This window comes from Helianthus annuus, chromosome 15, assembly GCF_002127325.2.
Source record: "Helianthus annuus cultivar XRQ/B chromosome 15, HanXRQr2.0-SUNRISE, whole genome shotgun sequence".
Lineage (NCBI taxonomy): Eukaryota > Viridiplantae > Streptophyta > Magnoliopsida > Asterales > Asteraceae > Helianthus > Helianthus annuus.
The window spans coordinates 47,454,695-47,481,224 of NC_035447.2; the positions used below are offsets into that span (position 1 = coordinate 47,454,695).

The following is a 26,530-nucleotide window of genomic DNA, read 5'->3' on the forward strand; positions in this document are numbered from 1 at the left end:
ATCACTAATTTAACAAGTTATTGACTAGGGTTTACTCCTAGACATGTTTTCATTACTAATTTCATCTAAATATCAATCAATCAAGTTCAGATTTTGATTTCTCATGTTCATCAAAATTCTAAGATGTAACCAAAAGATGAAATTTAACATACCTTGTGACCCCTTCACTTAGGTGATCACTAAAATAAGTTTGGATTTCGATTTGGGACTGATTTGGCCTTCCAATTGCTTGCTTTTTGGCTAGTTAGGGTTTGGTTGAAAGAAGCTTGTTCGCCCCCTGTGTTGTGTACGACCAGAACACACACCAAGTGTGTGTTTTGGGTTTTTAATTTTTGTTTTAATAATAATTATTTTCTCACTTAACCCTTTTAGTCCCTCTAATTTCTAAAAGTTATAAAAAGGTTACTATATCAAGTTCCTTCATTATTTTAAAACACTTAACTAACTAGGTTGATATTCCTGGTTACTTAGTGGGTCCCGGGAGTTATAACCCATTTTATTTTAAGTCTGTTAACTCGGGCTTCTTATAAACTTACCTTTTTTAAAGCATTTATTCTCCTTTTAATTAATATTAGGATTATTTGTTTAAATCCTAATATTCATCTGGTTAATTTTACCACTAACGATATTTTACCCGTTCATTAATATTAACGTGGTTTGACTATCAAACCTGTTTTCGGGGTGTTACAGGGATCTAAGAAATTTATAGACCGAGGTCTCGCCTGGTAAGTGTTCTTACACTTGTTTTTTGCTGTCTCTTTTTCACCCTTTGTCATTTGCTGACAAATTTTCTTTTGTTTGTTTTCAATTGTAGAGGTTTCAAATAAGCCGACTGCGCGGCCGAAAACCACTGTCCTTTCCCCTAAAATTGCTGCTGAGAAGAAAGAAGTTGAGACTTCTAAGGCTGAAAAAAAAACCAATTGACATAACTCCGGAGATCGAGAAGGCTCAGGAGGTTGGAGGTTGTGAAGACTGCTGGGAGTGAACAACCCATGTTTGAGCGCATGGAGACTTAAGCGCGGGTTGGGAACCCTATCGCGCATCAGGCCGCCCCTATTCAAAAAGAAAATATTGCATCAACTGCTTGGGGGTCTGGTGGCAATGTTCGTGAAGAAGAACACATGGACACCCAGAATGTTGATGGTAAGGCCGTAGATGGATCTGGCGCGGGCGGCAGGAAGGATTACCCGCTCAAGACTCATAGACGGGTACCTTCGCCGATCCGACCTGAAGATACATTGGGTGATATTTATTACAAGTCATATGATGAAGGTCGCGCCAATGAGATCCATGCGCCGGTCTGGAAGGTGGGGTGATTGTGGTGACGGTGAGGTGATTGTGGAGGATAAATTACAAGTTTTGTCCTTTAAATAAGTAAAAAGACTAAATTAACCACGTGTAATAACATTTAGAGTTAAATGCCCGGATAGTCCCTGTGGTTTGCTCTTTTTTTTACCTTTAGTCCCTAACTTTTTAAAATTACAGCTATAGTCCCAAACTTTTGCAATTTCGTTCCCGGATAGTCCCTAGGCCTAACATCAGTTAGTTTTCTCAGTTAAGAGAATGTGAAATGACAAAAATACCCTTACTATAAAACAAAATAACTTAACCTAATAGAATCTATTTAATAGGTTAAGTTATTTTGTTTTATAGTAAGTGTATTTTTGTCATTTCACATTCTCTTAACTGAGAAAACTAACTGATGTTAGGCCTAGGGACTATCTGGGAACGAAATTGCAAAAGTTAGGGACTATAGCTGTAATTTTAGAAAGTTAGGGACTAAAGGTGAAAAAAAGGCAAACCACAGGGACTATCCGGGCATTTAACTCTAACGTTTAACAGAAAAATTTAACTGGATTAGACTCAAAGGACGTAACTCGCAATAACATTCCCTAAAAAGGGCTAAAACTGTTAAAATTCGTTGAAAAGAACACCAAATACAAAATAATAATAATAATACTTCGTATATAAATAAAGTCCAAAACTTAGTAATTTTTTCTTGATAATATGTAGCATAAAGTTATAGGAGTAAAGTATTGGGGTCCAAATATGTACAAAACTACAAATGTCTGAATGAAGTACACCACTAGCAATTTGATTTTGGGAGGGAGAAACAAAGAGAAATTGGGGAAAAATTCTAGGGTTTACAACACGCGATAACGACACCGATTCTCGATAGCAAATTTCCTCCCAAAAAACCCTAGTTACTACCGATAATCAACAACAAAATGCTACCGGAAGATGATCAGGAGCAAGATAAACCTAATTCCGGTGAATTAAATCCATCGTCAGACGAAATCAGATCAAACAATTTCACCGTTGAAACCACAGACGATGCGAATAACACAGAGCATGATCATAAGATCGGTGACTCAGTCACACGGTCTGACTCGGTTGCAGTAGTTGAGAAACAAGTGAAGCTGGAAGATGACGTCATGGATGGTGACGTGGCGGTGGTGCGTGAGGTTGGGGACGAAGTTAAAACCCTAGAAAACCAGAAATCGTTTCTGTTAGAGCCGAATTCGGCCGGTGAAGACGAGTCGGGGACCGAGGAGGAGCAAGCAGAGTTTATGAAGGAGTTAGAGAGTTTTCATAGAGAGAGGTTTTTGGAGTTTAAGCCTCCTAGGTTTTATGGAGAGCCATTGAATTGTCTTAAGTGAGTTTTATCAATTCACCTTGTATAACCTTTTATTTTATCATATTTGTGTTGATTATATTATTGTTGTTTGATTTTGGTTTAATTTGTATGTCAGGTTATGGAGATCAGTGATCAGGCATGGCGGCTATGAACAGGTTGTTTAGTCTCACAAATCTTTTGTATAGTGTGTTTTTGGTTTTAAATGATACCTGTTTATCACATTAGTATCTAGGGATTGTCCTTATATTCATTTGCCTTAAATATGCTAGAAAACAGCTGTTGTTTTATTATTATAAGGGCGGGCCAGTGTCCGGTGGTCATATGTATTATCATGGTTTAAAAAAACGGCCGAGGCGGTCGTACTGAGGCGCGCCTCAGTTCGAAACGGAGAAAAAACGTATATGAGGCGGCGCCTCAGGGTCAGAAATTATACGCACGCCTCAGTGGAGTGAGGCGTAAGTTTCAGATCTGAGGCGGAACGATTTTGGAGAGGCGTACGTATATATTTTGGGTTGGATAAAGACGTACGACGCTTGTGGCTATGCGCAATCAAGAAAAAATAGGGTAGAACAGAGATGGAGACATACCTTATAGCGATGGGTTACCAAGAAAATTAGGGTAGAAGTAGAACAGAGGAGTTGATGACGGCGATAAAAGAGTGATGTAACTTATTAGGGTTACTGAAGAAAATAACTAGAGCTTTATTTATTTCATTTACAAAAACTTACATTACATAAACACCCTTAAACATTAAACTTTTATCATAGTCAACCCAAAACTATTCTCACAAGTCTATTTACATTAGGAAAGTTCTGTATTTTATGTTTAGTATTTTATTTTTTAAAAGATATATAATTTTTATATTATTTTTTTAATTCTGCCTCGGGCTTACGCCTCGGTTCGTCTCGAGGCTTACGCTTCGTGAGGCGAAGGGAAAACGCCTCGAAACTCGTTTCCGTTTTTTTAAACCTTGTGTATTATGCTGCAAGACATGTTTATAATGATTAATGGTTACGGAAGTATTTGGTTTACTTAAGCTTGTACCTTGAAATATGGAGACTGCGTATAAATTTACTAAAATGGCTTAGTTAAACAAAGTTGTCTCTTGAACGTTGTCAATAAGTTGTCTGATAATGAGTTAACCTTAGACATCCCCTTTTTGAATCTTGGCACACCGCACAGCTTTTCTTTTTGGATGCTTCTTGGTGTAATCAAAAGAGATGTTAAAATTGAATGTTTTTGACTTTTGACATGAATTTTTGTGATTTCAAGAACGTTTTTATTTTTGTTAGGTAAAAAATCTCCTATGATCTTTTTTCGAGCACAATATGAAGATTTCAACCATCTTTATATGTTCTTGCATTTGCAGGTGACCTCAGGCAAGGTGTGGCGGACAGTGGGAGAATCATTTAATCCCCCAAAGTAAGCATCAAATGCTCGTTTTTGGCTTTTGTTTATTCATCTTATTTTACTTTAAACAGTCTTATTGAGAAAAACTTGGTTTGCATGATTCGGTCATAGTCTTGTTGTTTATTCGTTAACTGACTTTATCATCAACATGTGAGTACAAATCGCTTATATCGATATCAAGATGTTTTTGTGACAAGCCACCAATGTCAAATGCGGTCTTCTGACAAGCCATTGTTTCTGGATGTTAATATACGAAATCTAGTCACAACTCAAGAATATTGTGATCGTACTCCTTTTCCCAATTAAACGATTTCTACACGTGCTCTTTTTCTTGGTCAGTTTCATTCGAATCTTACAGGAGTCATGGAATCTTATCTTTTATATCGTCAACATTTGAAATATTTTTGTTTTCTTATATGCGATGCGGAGTTATGATGTGATTATAGCATACTATTATTTAATGTTAAGAGAAAACATTGAATGGTGTAAAAGAAAACAGCGCTTGAAGTTGCTTAATAAAGAAAAACTTGAGGCAATAAAGAATAATGTGAACTTCATATTTCTTTTTTTTTTTGCTCTCTCATTATGTTAATTGTGATGTGTGATTACATTCATAAGTTTTTTCTTGAAGACTAATCTCACAGTTTAACACTTATTACTCATTTTATACAGGACTTGTACTACTGTATCATGGACGTTCCGATGTTTTTATGAAAAGGTTCTTTACTTATCTATTCCGAGTTATTTTTTCTTTTTTACTTAATAGCAGTGAACACAGAACATTAACTGTTTTTCTTTGACCTTGCTAATCATATATATCCCCTAAAGTTATCTTTTAGGTTCATCATCGTAGTAGGTATTAACACAAACAGAGTTGGCTTTGTGCTATCTGCTTTAATGTTCTTTCAGGAAATGATTTGAGTGTGTTTGAATGCATCACTAAGAAGTTGTACGTTTATCATGTTACTTTCGTTAGCAACTTAGCATATATGCGTTGAGTTGGTTTATTTCTTTGCCAAATGCCAATTGAAGTAGTTACGAAAGTGAAATCAACAATGACTCTATTAGGATGCTTTTAGTTTCTTCATTACAAATATCATTGGTTTGAAATATTGCAGGCATTGCTTGAATATGAGAAGTATAAAATGAGCATCGGGGATCTGCCATTTTCTGATACTTATCCAGAACCTGCTTCCAGTGCAAAACAGGTACCTCATATTTTATCTACTCAGTTCGATTGGTGATATTCATCATAAAGTGCGACTATCTATAAAAACATTAATTAATTATATATTCATCATAAACGCATAGCAACTTACCTATTCAGTTATATATAAATGTAGCCGTATTCTTCATTAAATATGACTAATCATGAACTTTGTTACTGTTTGTAGCCCAGTATAAATCAAACCCCTGGATCAGGAAGGGCCAGAAGAGATGCAGCAGCGCGAGCCATGCAGGGTTGGCACTCTCAACGTCTTCTCAGTAACGGTGAGGTTGGGGATCCAATCATTAAGGTATAATTTTATGTGTTTTTAATCATCACATTAATATTAGAGTAAAATGCCATTTTCGTCCCGAGGTTTGGCCAGTTTTGCGACTTTCGTCCAAAGGTTTGTTTTTTCGCATCTGGATCCAAAAGGTTTGAAATCTTGCCATTTTCATCCAGTTTGTTAACTCCATCCATTTTTCTTCGTTCAGTCAGGGGTATTTTCGCCTTTTTGTTTACTTAAAGGGCAATTTGGTCTCTTTTTACTTTATGCACAAGCATTGAAGCATTTAGCATAATGTACAAATATTTAAAATACCCTTACTAAATAAAAAGGACGAAAATACCCTTGACTTAGCGGAGAAAAATGGATGGAGTTAAAGAGCCGGATGAAAATGGCAAGATTTCAAACTTTTTGGATCCAGATGCAGAGAAACAAACCTTTGAATGAACGTTGCAAAACTGACCAAACCTCAGGGACGAAAATGGCAAGATTACAAACTTTTTGGATCCGGATGTAGGAAAACAAACCTTTGGATGAAAGTTGCAAAACTGGCCAAACCTCTGGGACGAAAATGGCATTTTACTCTTAATATTATGTGAATTTTTGTAGATATAGATTTTTGTTTGTAGTTTTTATAATATTTGAACTGACACAATAAACTTTGTTTTGCAGGATAGGACGCCAAGTACGTCTGTAAGACGAGATAAGCGAGACATTGGTACAGTTTGCATGATTACACCAAGTTATAACATAAACATATTTGAATGCCTATACTCTCTTTGACCTTTTCCATTTGACTATATAGGTTTGCTGAAGCGTAAAAAGCCATCTCCAGTCGAACGTGCTGTCAAACTTGCACACATGAAAGCATTAAAACCACAGTTGAGATGTTTTGTTTCCTTATAATGTTGTTAAATTTAGGCATATCAAATCTGCAACATATGGTTATAAACTTACACACGTCACTGTAATGAATATCTCAGATTGGACTCAGCGGTTGTTGATGTTGGCCTCCCTGCTGATTGGGTGAAGATCAATGTGCAGAGAACTGTAAGTTTGTCTGTATGTTATTTTTTTTATTATATTCTTCAATTATTTGAATTACTTTAGTTATAGTTAAATGTTTTTTACTTTAGCCATTTGATTTATTACCTTTGTTATAATTTGACCATACAGAAGGACTGCTTTGAGGTGTATGCTTTGGTTCCTGGACTTTTGCGTGAAGAGGTAATATACAATATAAATTTACATATAATCTTTTCTGAGGGGAGTAAGGTAAAACTTGAAGATGAACAGTAACATATTTTGTGGATGGAAGTAGGTGCGGGTACAGTCTGATCCAGCTGGTCGCTTGGTTATATCTGGTCAACCAGAGCAGCTCGACAATCCATGGGGCGTTTCTCCTTTTAAAAAGGTATGCTACGAAATCTGATCATAACAAAATTGGAAATAAATATTCTGATTGTAAATGATAACAAACTTTTTGTGATAAAGGTTGTGAGCTTGCCGTCTAGGATCGACCCTCATCAAACTTCAGCAGTTGTAACCCTGCACGGTCAACTCTTTGTGAGGGTGCCATTTGAGCAGTCAGCCTTGTAGAACCATCACCGAACTGATGCGGAAGATGTGCAGAAGGTTGTAGTTGTAGTTGTAGATGTGCAGTTCATGTTCTCAGTACTGAGTTTAGTGAGGTTTAAATTATTAAAGTTTTTGTTGCTAGATTTAATTTATGAATCCATCTAGTCACAAACGTTTCCTAAAAATTTTACATGGATCTCAATCTAACAAACTTGTTTTTGGAATTAGGTCTTTTAAATTATAGCATGGGAAAATATGCTTCCTTTTCTTTTATGTAAATTAATTTTTATACTTCCTAACTGTAATCATAATGATCTTGGGCTAGAGAGCTCTAATGATATTCGTATCTTTTGTGATATTGATAAATCTTAAACAAAATTTTAGTGACTTCACATTGTAAAGAAAACTTTTTTTTTTCGGTAAGCAACAATGACCAATAACGGAAATAAATAATTAATTCATATATTGCACTAGAATATTAATTTAAAATTTCATGTATGGTTATTTTAAAGGTTTAACTATAAATTAGAATTAGAATATTAATGTAAAGTTTCATGTATGGTTATTTTGAAGGTTTAACTATAAATAGTTTAGATGTTCAAAAAATGATTTAAATAGCATTGAACACATACAAAATAAAATTTACTATTGTGTTTAAAACATTATAAGGATAAACCTATAATGTTTTTTTTTTCAAATGTTAAAATAGAAATATAATTTTTATATTTGTAATTGACCATATCAAATTCTGTATTATAGAAGTTTTGAAAAGTTTTCTAGATAAAAAATAAATAATAATAAGTAATGATTTTTTTTTGGGTTAGGAATAAATTCAAAGGTTTAACTATAAATAAGAAATCGTAAGAAGGGTATCAAACGGATTCCGATTGACCTTATTAAGTGGCATTGGAACCGTTTCATCGAACTCTATGATATGAGATTTTAGGTTTTCACTTTGGATATATACCTCGTAGATTTTAGAATTTTTGTTTATATCATTGTGTCTTTTTATTTAATATTGTTTCTTTTCTACATTTGCGTCATTGTGCCTTTTTTCTTCGACATTGTGTTATATTTTTCAGCACTATGTTATATTTTACTAGATCTTGTGTTATATTTTGGCATTTTACGATCCATTGTATCTTTGTACACTTTTTAGATCTAGGATACTTTGTAGGATAACATTACCCGATATTCTTATAGCTTTAAGAAAATAGCTTCTTCTCTATATAATAGTTCGATATAACGTAAAGCCAGGAGATCATGAACCTGTTTAATAAACATAGCAACCACAATCATATAAACATAAAAGTAAATTTTGAACCAAACAGTTTCAATCTTCTCATGTATTGTCACAACTAAACTGATGTACTGCACTACTGTTCCAACAAAAACTCCTATTGATAGAACAAAATCGGGTAAAAAAATATGGTGAACTACGTTCTTACACAACTACAGTACTATCCAGTCGATCTGATGTGATCCTCATTGGCATTGTTGTCTGCGGTTGTCAAGTCCATTCCCTCTCTGTACACATACACCAAGTCGTCTTCAGTCATTGGCACCCACTTCTGGTGTCTGTCATGAGCATGGCACAATGGCATTCCCCTGAAAACAAGTTCAATATATGACTGTCTGGATTACCATACAATGATTCTTATTAAATACTAATACTCTATCACTAGGATAAAACAAAATGAAGTTGTTGGACAGGAATCTTGAAATTTAGGGTCCGTAGGAGGTTTATATGTAACAACAACATAAGACTTACATAAATTATGAAAACTTATTCGATAAATAGTTTATATGTAAAATAAACAAAAGATATGCAACTTCAACTTCAAGTGTAAATAAATCTTATTTGGTTGTACGTCTCGCCTCAATTTTTGGGACGAAAACGCCTCGAAGCTCTCACGCTTTCTTAGGGTGTCCGGGGCGTACTCGGTAAGCCCATTCGGTGAGCCCTTTCCCCGATCGGGAACACCGCCGCCATCAAAGCGAGGTCCCGATTCGGGGTGTGTTTTGTGTGTGTTCACCGATGGAAATTACGCGAGGAACGAGGAGAAGACCGTTGACAACGGTCGGATTTAAAAAAAAAAAAAATTCAATTTTTTTTGAACTAATATAAATACCCAACTCATTCTCACCCTTTTTTTATACACAACCCATCTCATTCTCTATATTTTTTTAAACTCTCCAACCACAACCATTTCACTTTTTATTTTTTATACTCTCCAACCAAACCCCCTCCACTTTTTATTTTTTATACACCGAGCAATGGAGAACTGACCCCGCGAGGCCAAGAAAAAAAATAAGGGGCGGGTATCGAAACCGTCTCGAGATGGTTCGAGCGGTGCAAATGCTCAACCACAACCCCCTTTCGGATACACTTCACAACCCCCGTTTTTTTTCCAACAACCTCCACACCCCTCGTTTTACAACACCCAACAACCCAATTTCGGCTATTTTCAAAATTTGCTATCAATGGACGCTCCTCCTCAATCCCCCGCCTTCGACCCATACGCTTATCGTTCTCCACAAGTTCCTTGTACACGAGGAAATGTCGAACGTCCTCTACCGGTTTACGACGACGAGGACGATGAGGTAGTGCCCGAAACTCAAAATTTGGGCGACGACGAGGAAGATGAATATAATGTGGACGAAGAAGCGGGCAACGAAGAAGACGAGGCTCGAGAAAAAAAAGGGAAAACGGTGAGCGAAAAATGGACAAAAGAACAAGAAGAGGCGTTGGCGAAGGCGTGGGTACATTGTTCTACCAACAAAAAAAAGGGCAATCAACAAAGTCGCGAAAGTTTTTGGGGTAAAATTTTAGAGCACTTTAACAAAAGTATCGGTGGAAGTAACCGGACCGTTCATCAAGTACGGTCTAAATGGAACCCGATGCATTCGAAAATAAACTTTTTCAACGGCCTATACCAACAAGCGGTAAAAATTATATTTTTTTTTAACATTGCATATTTTTTATTTTTTTCCTAAGTTCATAGTTTTTTAACACTTTATAATTTTTTTTACTTTATAACATGTAGGATCGCACACGAGCAAGCGGATGTCAAGATCTCGACGTGATGAAAATAGCGTTAAAAGAATTTAAAGAGAGATTTCCAAGCGGTTTTCAACACATCGAGGCGTGGGAGGTCGTTCGAAAACACGAGAAATGGGCCCAAGTCCCATTGATGTGCGAGGAAGGTGAAGGTTCGGCACATAAAAGAAAGCCCGTTGACGTAGACTTTTCAATACCGGATATGAACGAAGATCCCTCGCCACAAAGAGCACAACGGCGAGACAAGCGTCAAGCTACATCGTCCGAGGGAAGCTCGGCCGAGTTGGCGGCACAATTCAAAGTGTACACCGCCATGAAAGAAGCGAAGCAAGCGGTAGAATTGGAGGCGATCGAATTGAGGAAAAAAAGAGAGTCGGAGGCTTGCGAGCTCATATCGGCACAACTCGAGACGATGAAAAACTACAATTTCGATCGAGATATGAAAACCTTCCTTAAGCCGCACGACGATGTTCCGCCAAGTATGTTGCCGATCATCCTCGCCCGAAAGCGAGAAATCGCTAACAAGTACGGGTGGCCATGCGATTTCTAGTTTGAATGTATTTTTTTTTTCTAGTTTGAATGTATTTTTTTTTTCTAGTTTGAATGTGTTTTTTTTTCTAGTTTGAATGTGTTTTTTTTTCTAGTTTGAATGTATTTTTTTTTTAAATTTAATGAAATTTCTTTTATATAATTTTTAAACATCCATAATTTTACCAAAAAAAAAAATAATAATAATTTTGAACTCACCTAATAGGTGAGTGCCGCCATCAAAAAGGGGTATTAGGGGAGTGTATTAGGGGAGTTGACGTGGCACCATGTGATTGGTTAGGTGTAAGATGAGGGACTCACCTATTAGGTGAGCACCCCTTACACCCTTATACCAAAAAGTGAAAACACATTGATTTCTTAAACCAAAAAGCCAATACATCTTGATTGCTAAAAATGATCTAAATCTAGAGTCAACCCTACTTCTTTCTAAATTCAAATTAAAAATTCCTAATGCACGTTTATGGACAAATTAACATCAAATCACAAACACTTATTACAATACACTTTATCCCAGTTGCCAATTATTCTAAAAAGCATAAACCCATCCCAATTCTAAAGTCAAACCACGTAACCTTGACCAGCTAAAGTCAAAGTTCCAATTCTCAACAAGAAAACAAAGCGGGAAAAAAAGAAAACGTACCGAATATGAAAAAGATCAGAAATATTGTCCATACAGAGGTAAACATCAACAGATTCCAAGAACGAACGATAAGTGTTCACATGCAAGCCGTCGATTCTTGGATATGGAAGGCGGGGGCGAGGAGGGGACGAAGATCCCTTGAGATAAAGTCTCGCGGCAGGAAACGAGTATTCTTTCCAGACGGGTGCATCAGCTGTTGTGGCGGTGGGAGCGGGTGGTAGAGGGAGGAAGCCGAGAGTAGACAAGATGTGATCGAGTTCTTCGTGGTTGATGATGGGGTGGAAAGTGGGGGTGTGCCAAATTGTGAGTTTTCTAATGGACTCTACTACCATGGTTATGGATTGGAATGGAATCGGAATCGGAATCGGAATTAAGAGTTCTTGATTTCAGTTGGTATCGGAGCGTCAACTTTGTGCATGACAAGAAGAGTAAATTTTGAAAATTTTTAGTTTTCGTCCTCTAGCTTTATTGTAAATTTCAAGAATTGTCCTTAACCCAGTAAATTCGGGCTCGTGGAGTCCTCAAGTGTGGATGTAACTTGTAAGCGGGGACGAGCAATTTGATTTGTTTTGTGTGTGTGTGTGTGTTTTTCTAAGAACGTTGGCTAGGGATGCAAACGAATCGAATGAACATGAACACAACCTTGTTCGTGTTCGTTTGTGAAGGAAATAATGTGTTCATGAATTGTTATGAATGAACACCTATTGAATGAGTTTTTTTATTTATGTTTGTTCATTGTGGAAATGAACATGTTTGTATTCGTTTATGCTTGTTCGTTAATTTTAGATACTGGACAAAAGCAAACACAAACGAACCTTTATGAATACAAACGAACACAAATGAAGGCAAATAAACACAAATAAGTGTTCATAAACATAAATGAACATAAACAACCCATATCTTGTACTGAGAATGACGAAGAACATCAACGCAAAAACCCCGAATCGAAGATTGGAATGAGAGTGGGGGCATAATTGGGTGGCATCTGCTTGGAATGAGAACGGGAACATTTTTTTTACTAGCTTTCCAACAAGTAAGGAGAAACTCTAATACATAATCCACAATATTTAATAAATACTTTATTAGTGGGGATTTTGAAGTACTTAAATATAAAATAAAGCTAAAAACCCTAATTAATAAACTATCAAACACAAAAGAACATGTTATCGAACATTCACGAATATAAACAAATGAACGCGTCCCTTGTTCATGTTCGTTCGTTTAACTAAACGAATGGAATTTCTTGTTCGTGTCCATTCATATATTAAACGAACGAACACAAACGAACTTTCTGCCGAACGATTCACGAACTGTTCAATGAAAGTTTGGTTTGTTTGCAACCCTTACGCTAGAATATACAAAAGGAATTGACTTGTTTATTTATTTATTATTACGCCCAATATATTATTTTGTTTACCACTCAATTTGATATTTCTCAATTAATTTGTATACATTAAAGACATCGCACCCTTTAAAGCCTAGCAAATTCTGACGAATGCCTTATATAGTGAAATAATAATAATAATAATAATAATAATAATAATAATAATAACAATAACAATAACAATAACAATAACAATAACAATAACAATAACAATAACAATAACAATAACAATAACAATAACAATAACAATAACAATAACAATAACAATAACAATAACAATAACAATAACGACTAGTACCTTCATGTTTTTCATTTACTCATGTGTTATATATTATTTAAATTAAATGGTAAATTATATTTTTATATAATTTTTGGTATTAAATTAATTGTTTATAAAGGGGTTTAGGAGAGTTCAAGAAACTATACCTCATTTATTATATTATATAATATAAATTTGAAATTATACATTATATTTGATTAGACTTGAGCTCGAGCTCAATTAACTTATGAGAGCTCGAGCTAAGCTCGAACTCGACTCGTTGGTATTTTCTCAAGCTCGAGTTTGGCTCGGGCTCAACTCGTTTATTATCTATTAATTAATATATTAAATAAAAAATATAAATAATAGACTATTCATGCTCGTGAGCTCGATAAGTGAAGCTCGGGTTCGAGCTCGTTTACTAAATAAGCTTATTTTTAGTTTCGGGGCCGGCTCGTAAACAATTTTAAATAAGATCAGCTCGGCTCGGTTCGTTTACACTAAAGCTGGATAAGGCTCGACGATCCTGACAAGCTTCACATATCAAGCTCGAGCTCGGGCTCGATAAACAAACGAGCTTTTATTTTAGGCTCAAGCTCGACTCGGGCTCGATAAGGCTCGACTTATTTCGAGTTTTTTTCTTGAGCCGATCTCGAGTAGCTCGCGAGCCGCTGATGTGCAAATTATGGTCTAAAAAAACTAACCTAATCTAGACACCCTAGTTTTAAATTTATAAACTAAGACTCTCTAATTGCTAGACCACTGACAGGCAAGTGTACCTATCGTACGAGTAAAGCCTAATTAAGTCCGAATATCGAACCCACGAGACACCAGCGACGCTACCTAGACTCTGACTCAACTAATTACTTAACTGGTTTATTTTGTTTGATTGGATTTTGGGGTTTTAACTAATTAAACTAAAGGAATTAACTAAGACGGACTAGACAACCTAGACGCCGGCTGAAAGCTACTAAGGTGAAATCAAGGATGAGAAAATACTACTCAGGTTTGGAATCCTATTCGTGACTCTCGGTCTTCTCTCGGCCATGGTAACTATGCTGGAACCAGGTTCTAATAATACGATACTCTAAGACTAAAGATAAGTTGAACCTCCTCCCGGTCTCATCAACTTCTCCTAAGGTCCTAAATGTCAAATAAAGCTCACTGGTATGGGTTGGATCACCTCCCGGTCTCTCCAACAATACTAAAGTACCCAAAGACTAGATCTCCTCTCGGTCTCACTAATCACAATACACCCTAGAGTGCACGGGATAACCTAAAAACACTTGACAAGACTTAGGAAAACAAATAATACTAGGCCACTTAGACAGATCTCCTCCCGGTCTCACTGCACCTAAATACCTAGCACCGAAGACAATCCAAACTATCTATCTCCTCCCGGTCTCAAGAATAGGTAGAACACTAAACTCCTCTAAATTATCAAACAAAGTTCCTATGGAGTACGTGAACCATAAACCATAAACTAGTTACGAACACAAAGTAAGTAACCTAACATGCATCTATACATGAAAGACATTCACAAAGACACATGAGGAACGATTGAATGATAATAAATTAGAATAAAGCACGCACGCACATCTAGTCAATTATTATTAGGTCTTTACTTTAATATTTATCCATCACAAAATTACCAAAACCGAGAAATTACCAATTATCAATAAATATTCATCACAAACCCGGGTAGATAAGCTAATTAGCTAAGAATCATAGTCAAGAACAATAATAAACAAGTCTGAAATAACAAATAATTCATGTTCATACGTTGAAAACAACAAAGTAATTAAAACTGAACACTAACTATTTGTAAACCCGACCTGATTCTTGATCATGACTTGAACCCTCGAATCAATCACCTTCTTGATCTTCCCCTTCGCAGTCTCTTCGTTCAAAACCTGCTGCCCGTCCGTTGTTGAATATATCGTAGCCGCCCCTGATGTTGTATATAAAAATTAGGATTGTGGCGTCCCCCGAAAATCCCTTCAAAATATGTCTCCTCATGTATATGGGCTCAATTATTAATATAAGCGAGCATCATGGCCTACTTCCACAAAAGTTCACCGTAGACAATCTGGACTTCTCATGTTTGGCGGCTCAATGTGATTTCCTCTCCAAGAATTTGCGTCTATTGTGCATTATCTCAAATAGGGTACCATCTACCTATTATACTAAAAAAATACACTTAATGCCACATGTCCTTTTCTTAAGCAATCATTTATTGATGTGGCATGTCTCTTTGAGCAGAGAATTGGTACATGGGCGGCAATTTGTTTTCCCCTCTCTCCTTATTATCCTTATTCTCCTTATTACAACACGCGAATTTCAGAACACCCAATCTTCAAATTTCGCCATCTTCTTCGAGCAAATTCTCTTTCGTTGCTAATCATCCACCGCTACAATCCTTTCGATTTGAATCCGGATTTGATTAATCCTCCTTCACATTCAAAAACCCTAATCTACGTCCTGTGCCACCGAATTTAAAATAAAAAACCCTAGATCTGATTATATATTTCATGTTGTCGATTCTTCTCTGAAAGGATTCCGGTCAGCTAGGGTTTTCTCCGCAGCAATTGGTGGTGATGGATTTCTCTCTGCCGATCTAGGGTTTAACTCTAAATCCCCACCTAAAGCAACTTAGCCAAAAGGTATGTTTTCTTCTCAATCTTTAATGTTGTAACCCAGATTTCCGTTGATGATTCCACTTTACCGTATGTTTAATCTGTTTATTGTCCATATGTGTTCTTATTTAGTGTTTTTAAACAATCTAACATTCACCAAATCACTTTTTGATGTTCATCCGAAATTTAAAATCTTGAATCATTTTGATGTTTTTCATATGTGTTATCTGTTTTCTTATTTAGTGTTTTTAAACAATCTAACATTCACCAAATCACTTTTTGATGTTCATCCGAAATTTAAAATCTTGAATCATTTTGATGTTTTTCATATGTGTTATCTGTATAATCTTGATTTCAAGTTATTTTCTTCATCGATTACAGTTTTTCAAAACTCCAAATTCAACAAAAGAAATTAAACTTTTCATGTTGTTCAAGTTATATCTTGATTCACTTTTGATTTCGACTAACTTTCAGTTCTAATTCACAATGGATTTGAATCAAAGCAAACTGTTAAGTTGTGTGATAGGAATTTTGGCATTGGATTGCTGATGCATGATAGTGGATTGAGTTAGTGTATGCACGCCAACCGTTTGTGTATTTGCTTGACTGAAAGTTTTTTATTTTTTTTGATGGATTGGATTACCTCTTGCACGCCAATTGTTTCATTGTTGAATTGTTAGTAGTGAATGCATGATTGTTATGGTTTTGGCCTTTTATGTATTGGATTATAATATACCACCAACTGTCTGTGTTTATGCATGAATGAAAATTTTGTTTTCTTTTTTATAAAAGTACTTAGTGTGTGCTGGATAAGAATCATACCAATGAGGCAAGAATAATTAGGTCAATTCGACGGCCGGGACTTCTAATTTGTGCAATTAAGTGTATTAAGTACATACACTAGAATAGCTTTAAAAAAGTAATTAACCAAAGTTAAAAAAAATTGATAGTTGGCCATATTTTGTGATATGCTACAGTACTAATTTACCAATATACTAGACAAAACTCCAATGACAATATAAGATGTATATTAGAATAATATATAGATACATATTTTGAAAGAATATTTATTACTTTACTTATCAATATGTGTTATTTTCTCTAGCTAGACTATATGTATCTTATAGACTATGAAGATGTGTTTATATGTAGTATATATCTGACATTTTTAGTGCTCTCTTTGTTTTGATAACATGCTAGCAACAACAGTACATGTCTCAACAGATTTTTGTATTTTTTTCAACTAGCAGATACCACTTTTCTCCTAACGTTACCTGTGTATCCATATGACTGGTCCGGCCAGCTGCTGATCGTTTCTTGGATAGAACCAACATAATTTGAGAGAGAGAGAGAGAGAGAGAGAGAGAGAGAGAGAGAGAGAGTTGACACAAAGAGCAGAGTGCCGGGTAAGTTTGCATGAGGTTTTAACAAAGTCTAGAGCAGTAGGATTGGTAATGACACAAGTGGTGTAGTGGAAGTTGATTAGAAGGATTAGCAAGTAAAATGTATGTCCTTAAAGTTTGATATTGTAGTTTAGTTCCTTGAGATTTAACTTTTGAGGACTTAGATAGTAGACACTTATGAAATAGTTTAAGACCAAACTTGATTTTTAGTTAAAGTGTTACCTCTTTTCCAAGATCATTTTTCCTAAGTTGTATGTGACCAATGCAAACCTCAGAACCTAACCCGATTCTATCTAATTAAAAATACTTTTGTGTTTATTTTTCTATGTAGATATTCAATCTCAAGCTTTCTGGAGCAGGAACATTTCACTAAGGTAATTTCTTGGAATTGACATTTGTTAAAAATACCATTCAATGTAGTTTTTTCCATATAATCTAATGCATAAGGTTAAGGGTTAAAGAATAGGTTGTATAAGTCTGTTATCGTTGTGTAGTTCACGTTTGTATGCATTGCTTTTACGGCTAATTAGCATTAAAGTAATCATTTTTGTGCAAAAATGCATCACGTTGCTGTTGAATAGGACTATTTTTAATCTTTTATTTTTACCAAGTATAGTGTGTACCTGAAAAATACTAATTTGTTAGTTTTTTTATTATCAACATAATTACTTTAGAGCAATATGGCAGTTATCTGCTCACACCATGACACCTTGGGCCACATTTTGTTTGCTTTGTTGTAAAGCAAGTGAGTTTAATTTGGTGAACATGCTTTGTTTGCTAGGGTTAAGTTTTAATATTATTAAAGCTAGGGTTTAATTTCTGGTTGAATGATTAGGATTTAGACCGGTCAAAGTTAGGTTAGGGAGATGAGAGATTGATATATGAGGTGAAATGTTATGTTGTTTGAACTTTCTTAATGTGTTTATGAACCGTTTTTGGATTGATTTTTGATAGAGTGTTAGATGATGAGTGATTTTTGTTGATTGTTAAGGTGCATCAGGTTGGAGAGACTGTGAATGTGGACTACTTTTCGGTTGATGGGGTTTCGGATCATGAATTGCTTCTTGATGAGGTTGTGAAACAAAGGGGGGAGCTTCAGCATTTGGAGGTTAATTTGAAGGCTAGATTGATTGCTAGATCAGAAGTGACTGGGATTCATGAACGGTTTGATTCGCAGATTAAACAGCATATTACTTCAAATGTTAAACTTCAGGTGTGTGGGAGTGTCTTGGTTTAAGGATTTATGTTTGTAGTTATAGAAATTTATCGCTTACTAGAGTGTTTCTGTGTAAAGGAACAACTGCATGAAAGGGAAAAGACTATAATGGACTTGCAAAGAACTTTGGATGATAAGGATAAAGAGCTTCATGCAATTAGATTGGACCATGAAGCGGTATTCACCTAAATATTCATGATTTATTTAATGCTTTTATTTATCTGTTATTTTATATATATATATATATATATATATATATATATATTTTTGTTCTTCATTGTTATAGGCATGGGCTAAAGAGGACCTCATACGTGAGCAACAAAAAAAAGGAACTGGCAACTTTTTAGTATATCTTTTTAGTTCAAAGTTTAAACCTTCCATGTTTTTTTGAATTCTGATAATACTTAAACATGTTTACTCTGTGGTTGTATATAGACTTGCATGTATTAGTCACACTGTGGGGATGTATCTAAAATTTGATGATTGTAATATAAGTCATCATATATGCATTTGCAGGAGAGAACGTGATAATTCTGAAGCTGAAAGGGCTCAGCATATTAAAAAAATCCATGATTTACAAGAACATGTTCAAGAAAAGGAGAGGTAGCTCATGAAATTGTAGAGACAAGTACCCTTTCAGCTATTCTTTTGTAATATAAACCAATACCATCATGATTTCAAAGCTTTTTAATCTTTATTCTAATTGCCACAATATCATTGACTTGTGTTATATGTTATATCAAACTGAGCACATCAAGTCAAAGCATTTATGATGATCTATAAAGCTGGCTTTTAAAAGGCGCTACTGGCATGCGCCTCAGGCACAAGGCTGGTCACTTCTGAATTGAAAAGGCCTAATATGTACACAAGGCACACTAAAGGCGAGGCAGGCGCACAGAAAAGCGGCTTGAAGCGCACTCGGGTCCGGAGTCTACTGGTGTTGAACATGTTGGAGGCAGTATGTTTGATCATGTGCCTAAAGCTGATGGAGTTTATATGACAGTTAGCCTTACACTTGAGGTTCTTCTCAATTGCATTTGAAAAGTATTTATAACACAGTTCATACTTTATCTATGAAGCTTTGATATAAATATCATTATAAAATTATTTAGAGCTCAAGTTAGGTGACATGGAATTTTCGATATCTTTTGATAGTACCACTTGAATGAATTGGTGGAGGTAAGTAATAGGTAATTTTTTAGTTTTTTTATGCTAATGAAGTTTTATTTTGATATAGAGTTTTCGATATCTTTTGATAGTACCACTTGAACGACGAGAACCATGAAAATAAAACAGTATCAATTACAATGAATATTTGCTTTTTAAATCCATCATTTCAAGTAATGTCTTTTTTTAAACCAAACATGGTGTAATGAGAATGGTGATATAAAACGTGAAATATGTTATCAGGTGGCGTTTTGTTTGTCTATTAGGGATGAGCATGAGTATTTGTAGTTTTCATATCAACAGGTTTTGGTATTAATGGCTGGGTTACTTTACTTTTTTACAAGAGACTCGGTTAATTCCGTTGACCATCGGTTAACTGTCGGCTTTGAACATAGGTGGATTCAATGATCAACAATTGCTTTTGGCTTCACCTTTGTGTAGGGTGTTTTTAAATTATATCTCTAACATATGCAATTCTAAGATACTCCTTTTAGAAGTTGGCATTGTATTATTTGTGAAATAATGTCATATTATAACCTCATTATCTCTGTTCTAAACTTCTACTAATTGATGTTCTTTATTTTAATAGTTTATTGCCTGATCATAAGTTGAGGACACTTTTTCAGCAACCTCTGAATCACATTCGAGATTTAAAGGAATTCAATTCACTTCTATCATCTGGCAATGGGAGGAATGACTAAAACATAGGTACACCAAATTGTGTTACAATTCCATAGACTAAGTTACATTTGCAGATGCTTCTCACAACAATAGTCACTAAGTCAAATGTGACTAAAATATGAGATTTTATTGTATATAACTACCAAGCCAAATATGATTAACACTTTTGGAGGCTTTCCGTTCCATTGACTCATTTCTTATTTATTTATTTTTTTACCCTTCTCACCAATTAGTAATTTAAGATAACTGGGTCGACCCATTTTGTGTTATGTTATTTGCTAAGCCAGTTATTTCTAAGGTTCGGGTATCTATGTTGGTTTTACAATTATTAGTAAATCCAATTGCTTCCTTCCCTTGGGGGTAGTATTTTTCATTATGATAGGGGGCAAATAGCTTTTTTTCAAATAATAAATAACGACTATTTGCAAAAGTGACGTGTTTTTTAACAGGTAGATAGATGTTTCCTCTACCTACGTTAGTTGATTTTAGTTTATATTGATAGTTGAGACTTGATTAATATATTATTTATCTTGACTATTTTTTTTCACTTGAAACACTTCATTTATAAGGTTGCTTGTGTTGTGTCTGCATAAACTGTTGTCTCAATACATGGTGTCAAATTCCAAGAGATTCTTCGAGTCGATGAGGTGGTTTAGTGAACACATTCATCTCTATTTCAAAATTATATTTTTATCCACTATTAATGCGCAACAAGGTAATTGAACTCAAATCCCTTTAGTTGTTGATATGCATTTATGGTAGGGGTGTCAATTGTGTCTGGTTGGCAGGTTGACAGGTTGCGGGTTGGCGGGCTGAAACCCGCACATGTAAATTCAGGTCAACTCGAACACGTCCCGTTTAACCCATTTTTAAATAGAGTATGTTGACAAGTTATAAACGGGTTGTTGGATTGTAAGCGAGTTATTGGTAACATGTTTAATGGTGAGTATAAGTGGGATAGGTATATAGTATAGTGGGACAAAACTAACGTTATTGTTACTAACCATGTAAAATGAAAAACATAAAAAAATCTAAAAGTTTTTTTTTTCTAAATACTTAAATGGGTTATCGGTTAATCCGTTTTTATATGGTTCAACGCGAACCCAACCTGTTTTTAATACGGGTCAACCCGAACCGGGCCCGTTTTTTATACGTGTCATGTCGTGTCTACCTAAATGAAGTGTTTCTTCGTGTCAGGTTCGGGTCGCGTCAAGAGTTACCGCTCCTAATTTATGGTATACATTTCACGAACCACATATTCTAATTGCACTTAAATATGCAGGTTTAGGTTGGATACATTGCAAGCTTTTAAGGAAGGGTGTTATGCTACCAAGAGCTATCAGCTTGTGTGCAAATAGGTCTATCGACAACTGTCTTTAACAATATTTGTTTTTTTATATAAGTTGGGGGGTGTTAAAATATGTTAATAATCGTAACACGAGAACCAATTGTGAGTATAGTAGCATCTACATCTATGTATAATTTATTAAATCGATAAATTTATAAGAAGTATTTCCTTTATACAGCACGTGTATTTATTGATAACATTTTATGTTAAGGTGTATAAAGAGATTTTCAACGAATTGTGATTTCTGCATATTGATGGTTAATAAAAGGCTGTTACCTGATCCGTTTCAACACGTGTATTTATTCATAACATTTTATGTAAACGACGATGATGATGAGATATTATCTTTAATCAACCCGTGTAATACACGGGTTCTTAAGCTAGTATTTTAATATATAAATGCACAACAGATCCAACATCAATGTTTCACACGATATCTGTTGGGCTTTGTCTTTGATGATGATGATTATATTAGCATCCATTTTTTCAATATATCCTTTTTAGAATAATATACTTCAATAATAACGTAGAGATAGCGGGCTAGGCCCACTCAACGGCAATTTTACTTCGGTCCCTGGCACACCACTTTGCCCAACTGGTTGGTTATTTCCATATTATTCGTTTTTGCTCTATTTGCACCATGACCTGGCCCAATACAAAATAGTATAATATAATACTAAAAACTAAGTAAAACAAATAAAAACTTGTAGGATCGGATCGCGACCCGAATGAGTCGATCAGAGGCGTTTTCGTCAATTACAGGTGCGGAAAACAAGTAATCAACGTAGGAATAGCTTGCAATTCACTTTAAACTCTTTCTTTATTGATTTGACAGCAATTACATTCAGTTCTCGATCCGGCAGCACTTCGGTACGAGATTTAGCAAACGTTACAACTGAAATCGCTCCTAGGGTATATATAGACTACTGGGATCGCTTATTGGACAGGCCCAATAAGCGGTCCAGACACTTGACACATGAGCGGTCCAGGAAGTTGCCACTCGAGCGATCCAGCAAGCGTACATTCGAGCGGACCCAGCTATATATCCGTTCGAGCGATCCTAAACCTAATGGGCTATATGAGCGATCCAACATGCCTAATTCTATACAATCATGCAATTTCTCGTATTTCGTGCCCAGATCTAACAACCTAAGACTATGACTCGATACAAGACGTAATCAGCAGATGTAGTGCACCAACAGACTCCCCCTCAGATGTTGATGGAGTCGACTATCGAGTCACAACAATGCTGTGTCTTCACATCTTCAGTCTTGATCAGTCTTTGGGCTTCTCTCTCTCTAGCTTCAGACTCCCCCTCTCGATTTACTGGTATTCCTTTGTTCTTCAGTAACATCTTCAGGATCATTGTCTGGCTTTTCGTCTAACAGCTTCTCATCGTATCCTGCATAAGCTCTACCTCAAAGTAAATTCCTTTCACATATATTTCAAACATAAAACCCTGCACCAATTCAGACTCTCCTTCAAAACAAATACAGATTTTGATGAACCACTTGAAAGGTTGGATAATGAAAACATTTAACTTCACACAAACACTCCCCCTCAAGTATTGCTCATCATGTTTAGCACTCGGAATTTTGAAAATCAGCTATTCAACATCAGTTGTCGAAAATCTTTTTGACTTTTTCAAAAATTTATGCTAAGACACACTGAAAATCTTTTTGGATTTTTCTAAAAAATAAAATGCAGAAATAAACTATTTACAGACAATATTTTTGTGAGCTCGTGCAAGAGGATCATATCAGATTTGAGACAAATCACTAACACCGTTAAGCTTTAAACATTCTCAGTTCTAAACAATTTACCTAGATTGTCAGTATGTTCGTCCACTTAAATTTTCACACAAATTTCAATTGATTCGAGATACGATATTCATGTTTTAGATACTTAAACTTAATTGTGTATCACTCCACTTGAATATACTCCTGTATCCAGATCCCAAATATTCAGTCTTACAGGTGAATATACCACAGATGATATCTGTAAAGAGGTTATGTGCGAGGGCCGTGAGAGCTCAGGTCGATACTTCCGTATACGCAGAGAGATGACGGCTTCGACTTTTGGTGGGTCCCCTTTAGAGGATCTTTTTTACAACAGCAATGACTATCAATTTTATTGTTTAATCAGATTGCTGAGGGCGGTGCTTTTTCAAGCATTTTGCAGAAAGTATTATCCGGGGACTAGGTCAGTACTTCCATACAGCAGAAGTCCCGGGATAATACCCCAGATATCACTGAGTATAAAGACCTAGTATCTCAGAATACGGGACCTTTCAAACAAGATTTCGGGGGTTACCCATATATTCAAGAATAGTTACCCACGAATCAAGCAAGTTTGATTTAGGTTTATATCTCGTTTCAATTTACTAAATGTGCGAAAATCTACTGACACATCCGCAGTAAGATCGTTTATCACATTTTGACTTTCCAATTCTTTAGCGTATCGTGATAGTCCACTGTTGTACTATCATTTCCTCTTTTATGCAACAAATACTCATTTTTCAATTTTATCATGTTTTTGGGTTTTTCAAATTTTCTGATGTTTTTGGATTTTCTAAAAATTCTTACTCCCCCTAAAATTCAAATACATCTAATGAAAATTGAAAACAAACTGTACAGAACATAACAACTGATATCGAATCACCTCATTCGCCATTCACTAGGCATAAACAATCAGAACTCCCCCTATCAACAAACTATTTTCCCATTTAGATTTCAAAACACTTAAGTTTGTTTTAATCACAATGGTTTTTCCGGAAAATAAGTTTGTTTGATTTTACCAATTGTAGGTTTAACAACAAGTGTTCGGGGGTGTGGTTCATCATCTTGTCTATCGACCAATGTAGGAAAATACAAGTACAACTTAATGTCCTTGATTTACCATTTTCAGTTCAGAAACCTCTGTACCAATTGTAAAACATCAACAAACATAAACAAACCTCTTTACCGTTTGCATAATTGACATTACCGAATAGAATTTTGAGAAAGATGACGATTCATGCTCCACGCTTACCAACCTGGGAGCTCCGGCAAGTCCTGAGACTTATTGTTCATAATATGTACCATCCGAGTCACAAACCAGGGATGGTTCAACTTTTTCTTTCTTTGTTTTCTTCTCGTAAAATTCTTTAACTCCGTTGACTTTTCGATCAATCATTTTTCCAAAGATATTTTTTACTTTGGAGTTAAAGACCTTCTCAGCATCAAATTCCTGTTCATCATGATAAAATTGGTTAGAAATTTCAACTTTACCAATTTTCTTTTTATAATTCTCAGCCCGAAGTAATGGAAACTCCTCATCATTAACAATCGGAACTGAGTTCTCAACTTTTACATCAGCTTCACATTTTGAAACAACTTGTGGCTCAACTGACTTTGTGGAATCCGTTTCATCGCCAGAAGATAGCTCCTCTGATTTCAACCTATCAGAATCATCGCTAGAGCTTTCACTACCCTTCTTCACAACCCATTTTTGTTTATCAGATTTTACATTCTTTTTGTAAAACTTGTTCGAACTCTCACCCTCTTCAAAAATAGAATTTTTAAATAATTTAGTTCTATCCAGTGGTGATTCGAACGCAAACACCTTTTCTGAGATTTTGCGAAAAACTCCCTGTTTTGATTGTATCGCCTGAGAACAATCTTTGGCGATATGTCCAACGTTGTTGCACTTGAAACAGGTTCTCGAGTCCTTCTTTTGTTCAACTACCTTCTTCAACTCAGCTTGTTTCTTTTTCAGAAACTCACTGTTTGTTTCCCTCCAGAAACTTGTCTTTTCTTCTTCATCAGTTGATGTACCTGAAACAAATGACATTTTGGATTTAAAATTACGAACATATTTTTCATTTTTCTGTTTTTCTGTAGGAGTAAAACCAAGACCTTTCTTTTTGAAATTACCGTTATGGTTTGATTTCTTTTGAAAACCAGAACCAGAACCGTAACTCTTTTTCTTGTTTAATCTTTGTTGAATTCTTGAGGTGTAATACTTAGGTTTTTCATTAAGACATAAGTCTTTTATTTCAGAAATATTAATTTCTGTGAGTTTGAAAACCTTTTTTATCAATTCTGTTTTGACACCTCTTATTGGAAATTCATCATCAGAATATAATTTGTCAGAATCATTGAAAGTATAAGCAACTTTAAACAATCCATCATCCAAATTAGGTTTTGACAACAAAAACTTTCTATCATAAACTAATTTGCCCTGTTTTTCTGTTTGACACTGTGTGCTTGACCCAGACTTTGACTCTTCAACATCATCACTCTCTAACACATGATCCACGACTTTCTTCATCAATTGAGATTGTTGATCAGTGTCAGATGATGTAAACAGAACATCAATATTTTCTGGAAGATTTACTGACGACTCTGACTCCCACTGTAAATTTGTGGCCTTTTTGACTCTTTCATCGTTTGGATATCTGGGCAAATATCCATTTTCCAGCGGGGGTGGACACTTATTGTAACTGACACCTTTCTTCTTACCAGATGAAGCCTTTTCAGTGTCCTTTTTCTGATCACTCTTCTTCTTGTCAGCAATCTTTTCACCAGCATCAACTCCAACTGCATTCTCTTCAGTTACATCATCCTCTTCCTATACCTTCATGCTCTCAACAGTCGGATAAATCCTGTCAATCACATAGGAAGTACATGAGTAACTTTTCAACAAACGATTTACTCTTTCAGTTTCAATTCGTTGCAACTCAAGCTTCTGTTCTAAAGCAGCACATTTTTCAATATAGTTGTTTACAACTTTTTGTTTTGTCATAAATGCTCCCTGAAGTGTCTTCATAGCAACAGCTTGCTCTTCACTCGTTTGATTGTACTGATTCATTGTCTTGTTCAGCACATCATAAGACTCCTTCAAACTGTTCAAGTTGTAAATCAAAGTGCTGTTCTGCTTCTTTACAACTTCACAGTTTTCACACTTCACAGGAATCTTTTTTCGCATCAACTTCTTCCTCAACCTTGAATTTAGGCACTTCTTTCACCTTTTGTCTTCTTACCACCGGCACCTCTTCATCATCACTGCTCACCGGTGTCTTGATCT

The 26,530-nt window shown here is 35.4% G+C and overlaps 2 protein-coding genes and 1 long non-coding RNA gene across 6 annotated transcripts; 2 read left to right on the plus strand and 1 right to left on the minus strand.

The window, feature by feature from the left end:
- The first annotated feature begins 2,009 nt into the window (after nt 1–2,009).
- Nucleotides 2,010–7,360, plus strand: LOC110911648 (AT-rich interactive domain-containing protein 3). Its single transcript, XM_022156268.2, has 12 exons — nt 2,010–2,656; nt 2,754–2,793; nt 4,008–4,060; nt 4,721–4,766; nt 5,167–5,256; nt 5,443–5,565; nt 6,214–6,259; nt 6,347–6,422; nt 6,525–6,591; nt 6,718–6,768; nt 6,863–6,955; nt 7,036–7,360. Exons 1-12 carry the CDS (start codon nt 2,229–2,231, stop codon nt 7,138–7,140), a joined length of 1,218 nt encoding a protein of 405 aa, XP_022011960.1. The 5' UTR covers nt 2,010–2,228; the 3' UTR covers nt 7,141–7,360.
- Nucleotides 7,361–8,431: 1,071 nt separating this feature from the next.
- LOC110909687 lies at nt 8,432–11,835 on the minus strand. The gene is made up of 2 exons (XM_022154511.2): nt 11,370–11,835; nt 8,432–8,727 (listed from the first exon to the last, which is right to left on the minus strand). Exons 1-2 carry the CDS (start codon nt 11,699–11,701, stop codon nt 8,580–8,582), a joined length of 480 nt encoding a protein of 159 aa, XP_022010203.1. The 5' UTR covers nt 11,702–11,835; the 3' UTR covers nt 8,432–8,579.
- Nucleotides 11,836–15,304: 3,469 nt separating this feature from the next.
- LOC110913720 lies at nt 15,305–18,746 on the plus strand. 4 transcript variants are annotated; one of them, XR_004881957.1, is made up of 6 exons: nt 15,305–15,675; nt 16,899–17,054; nt 17,383–17,425; nt 18,052–18,264; nt 18,346–18,444; nt 18,554–18,746. It is a non-coding gene; the product is annotated as an uncharacterized LOC110913720 (long non-coding RNA). The 4 variants fall into 4 exon arrangements; XR_004881956.1 differs by having other exon boundaries at nt 18,043–18,264; nt 18,554–18,745; XR_004881954.1 differs by lacking the exon at nt 16,899–17,054 and having other exon boundaries at nt 15,316–15,675; nt 18,043–18,264; nt 18,554–18,739.
- Nucleotides 18,747–26,530: the final 7,784 nt, after the last annotated feature.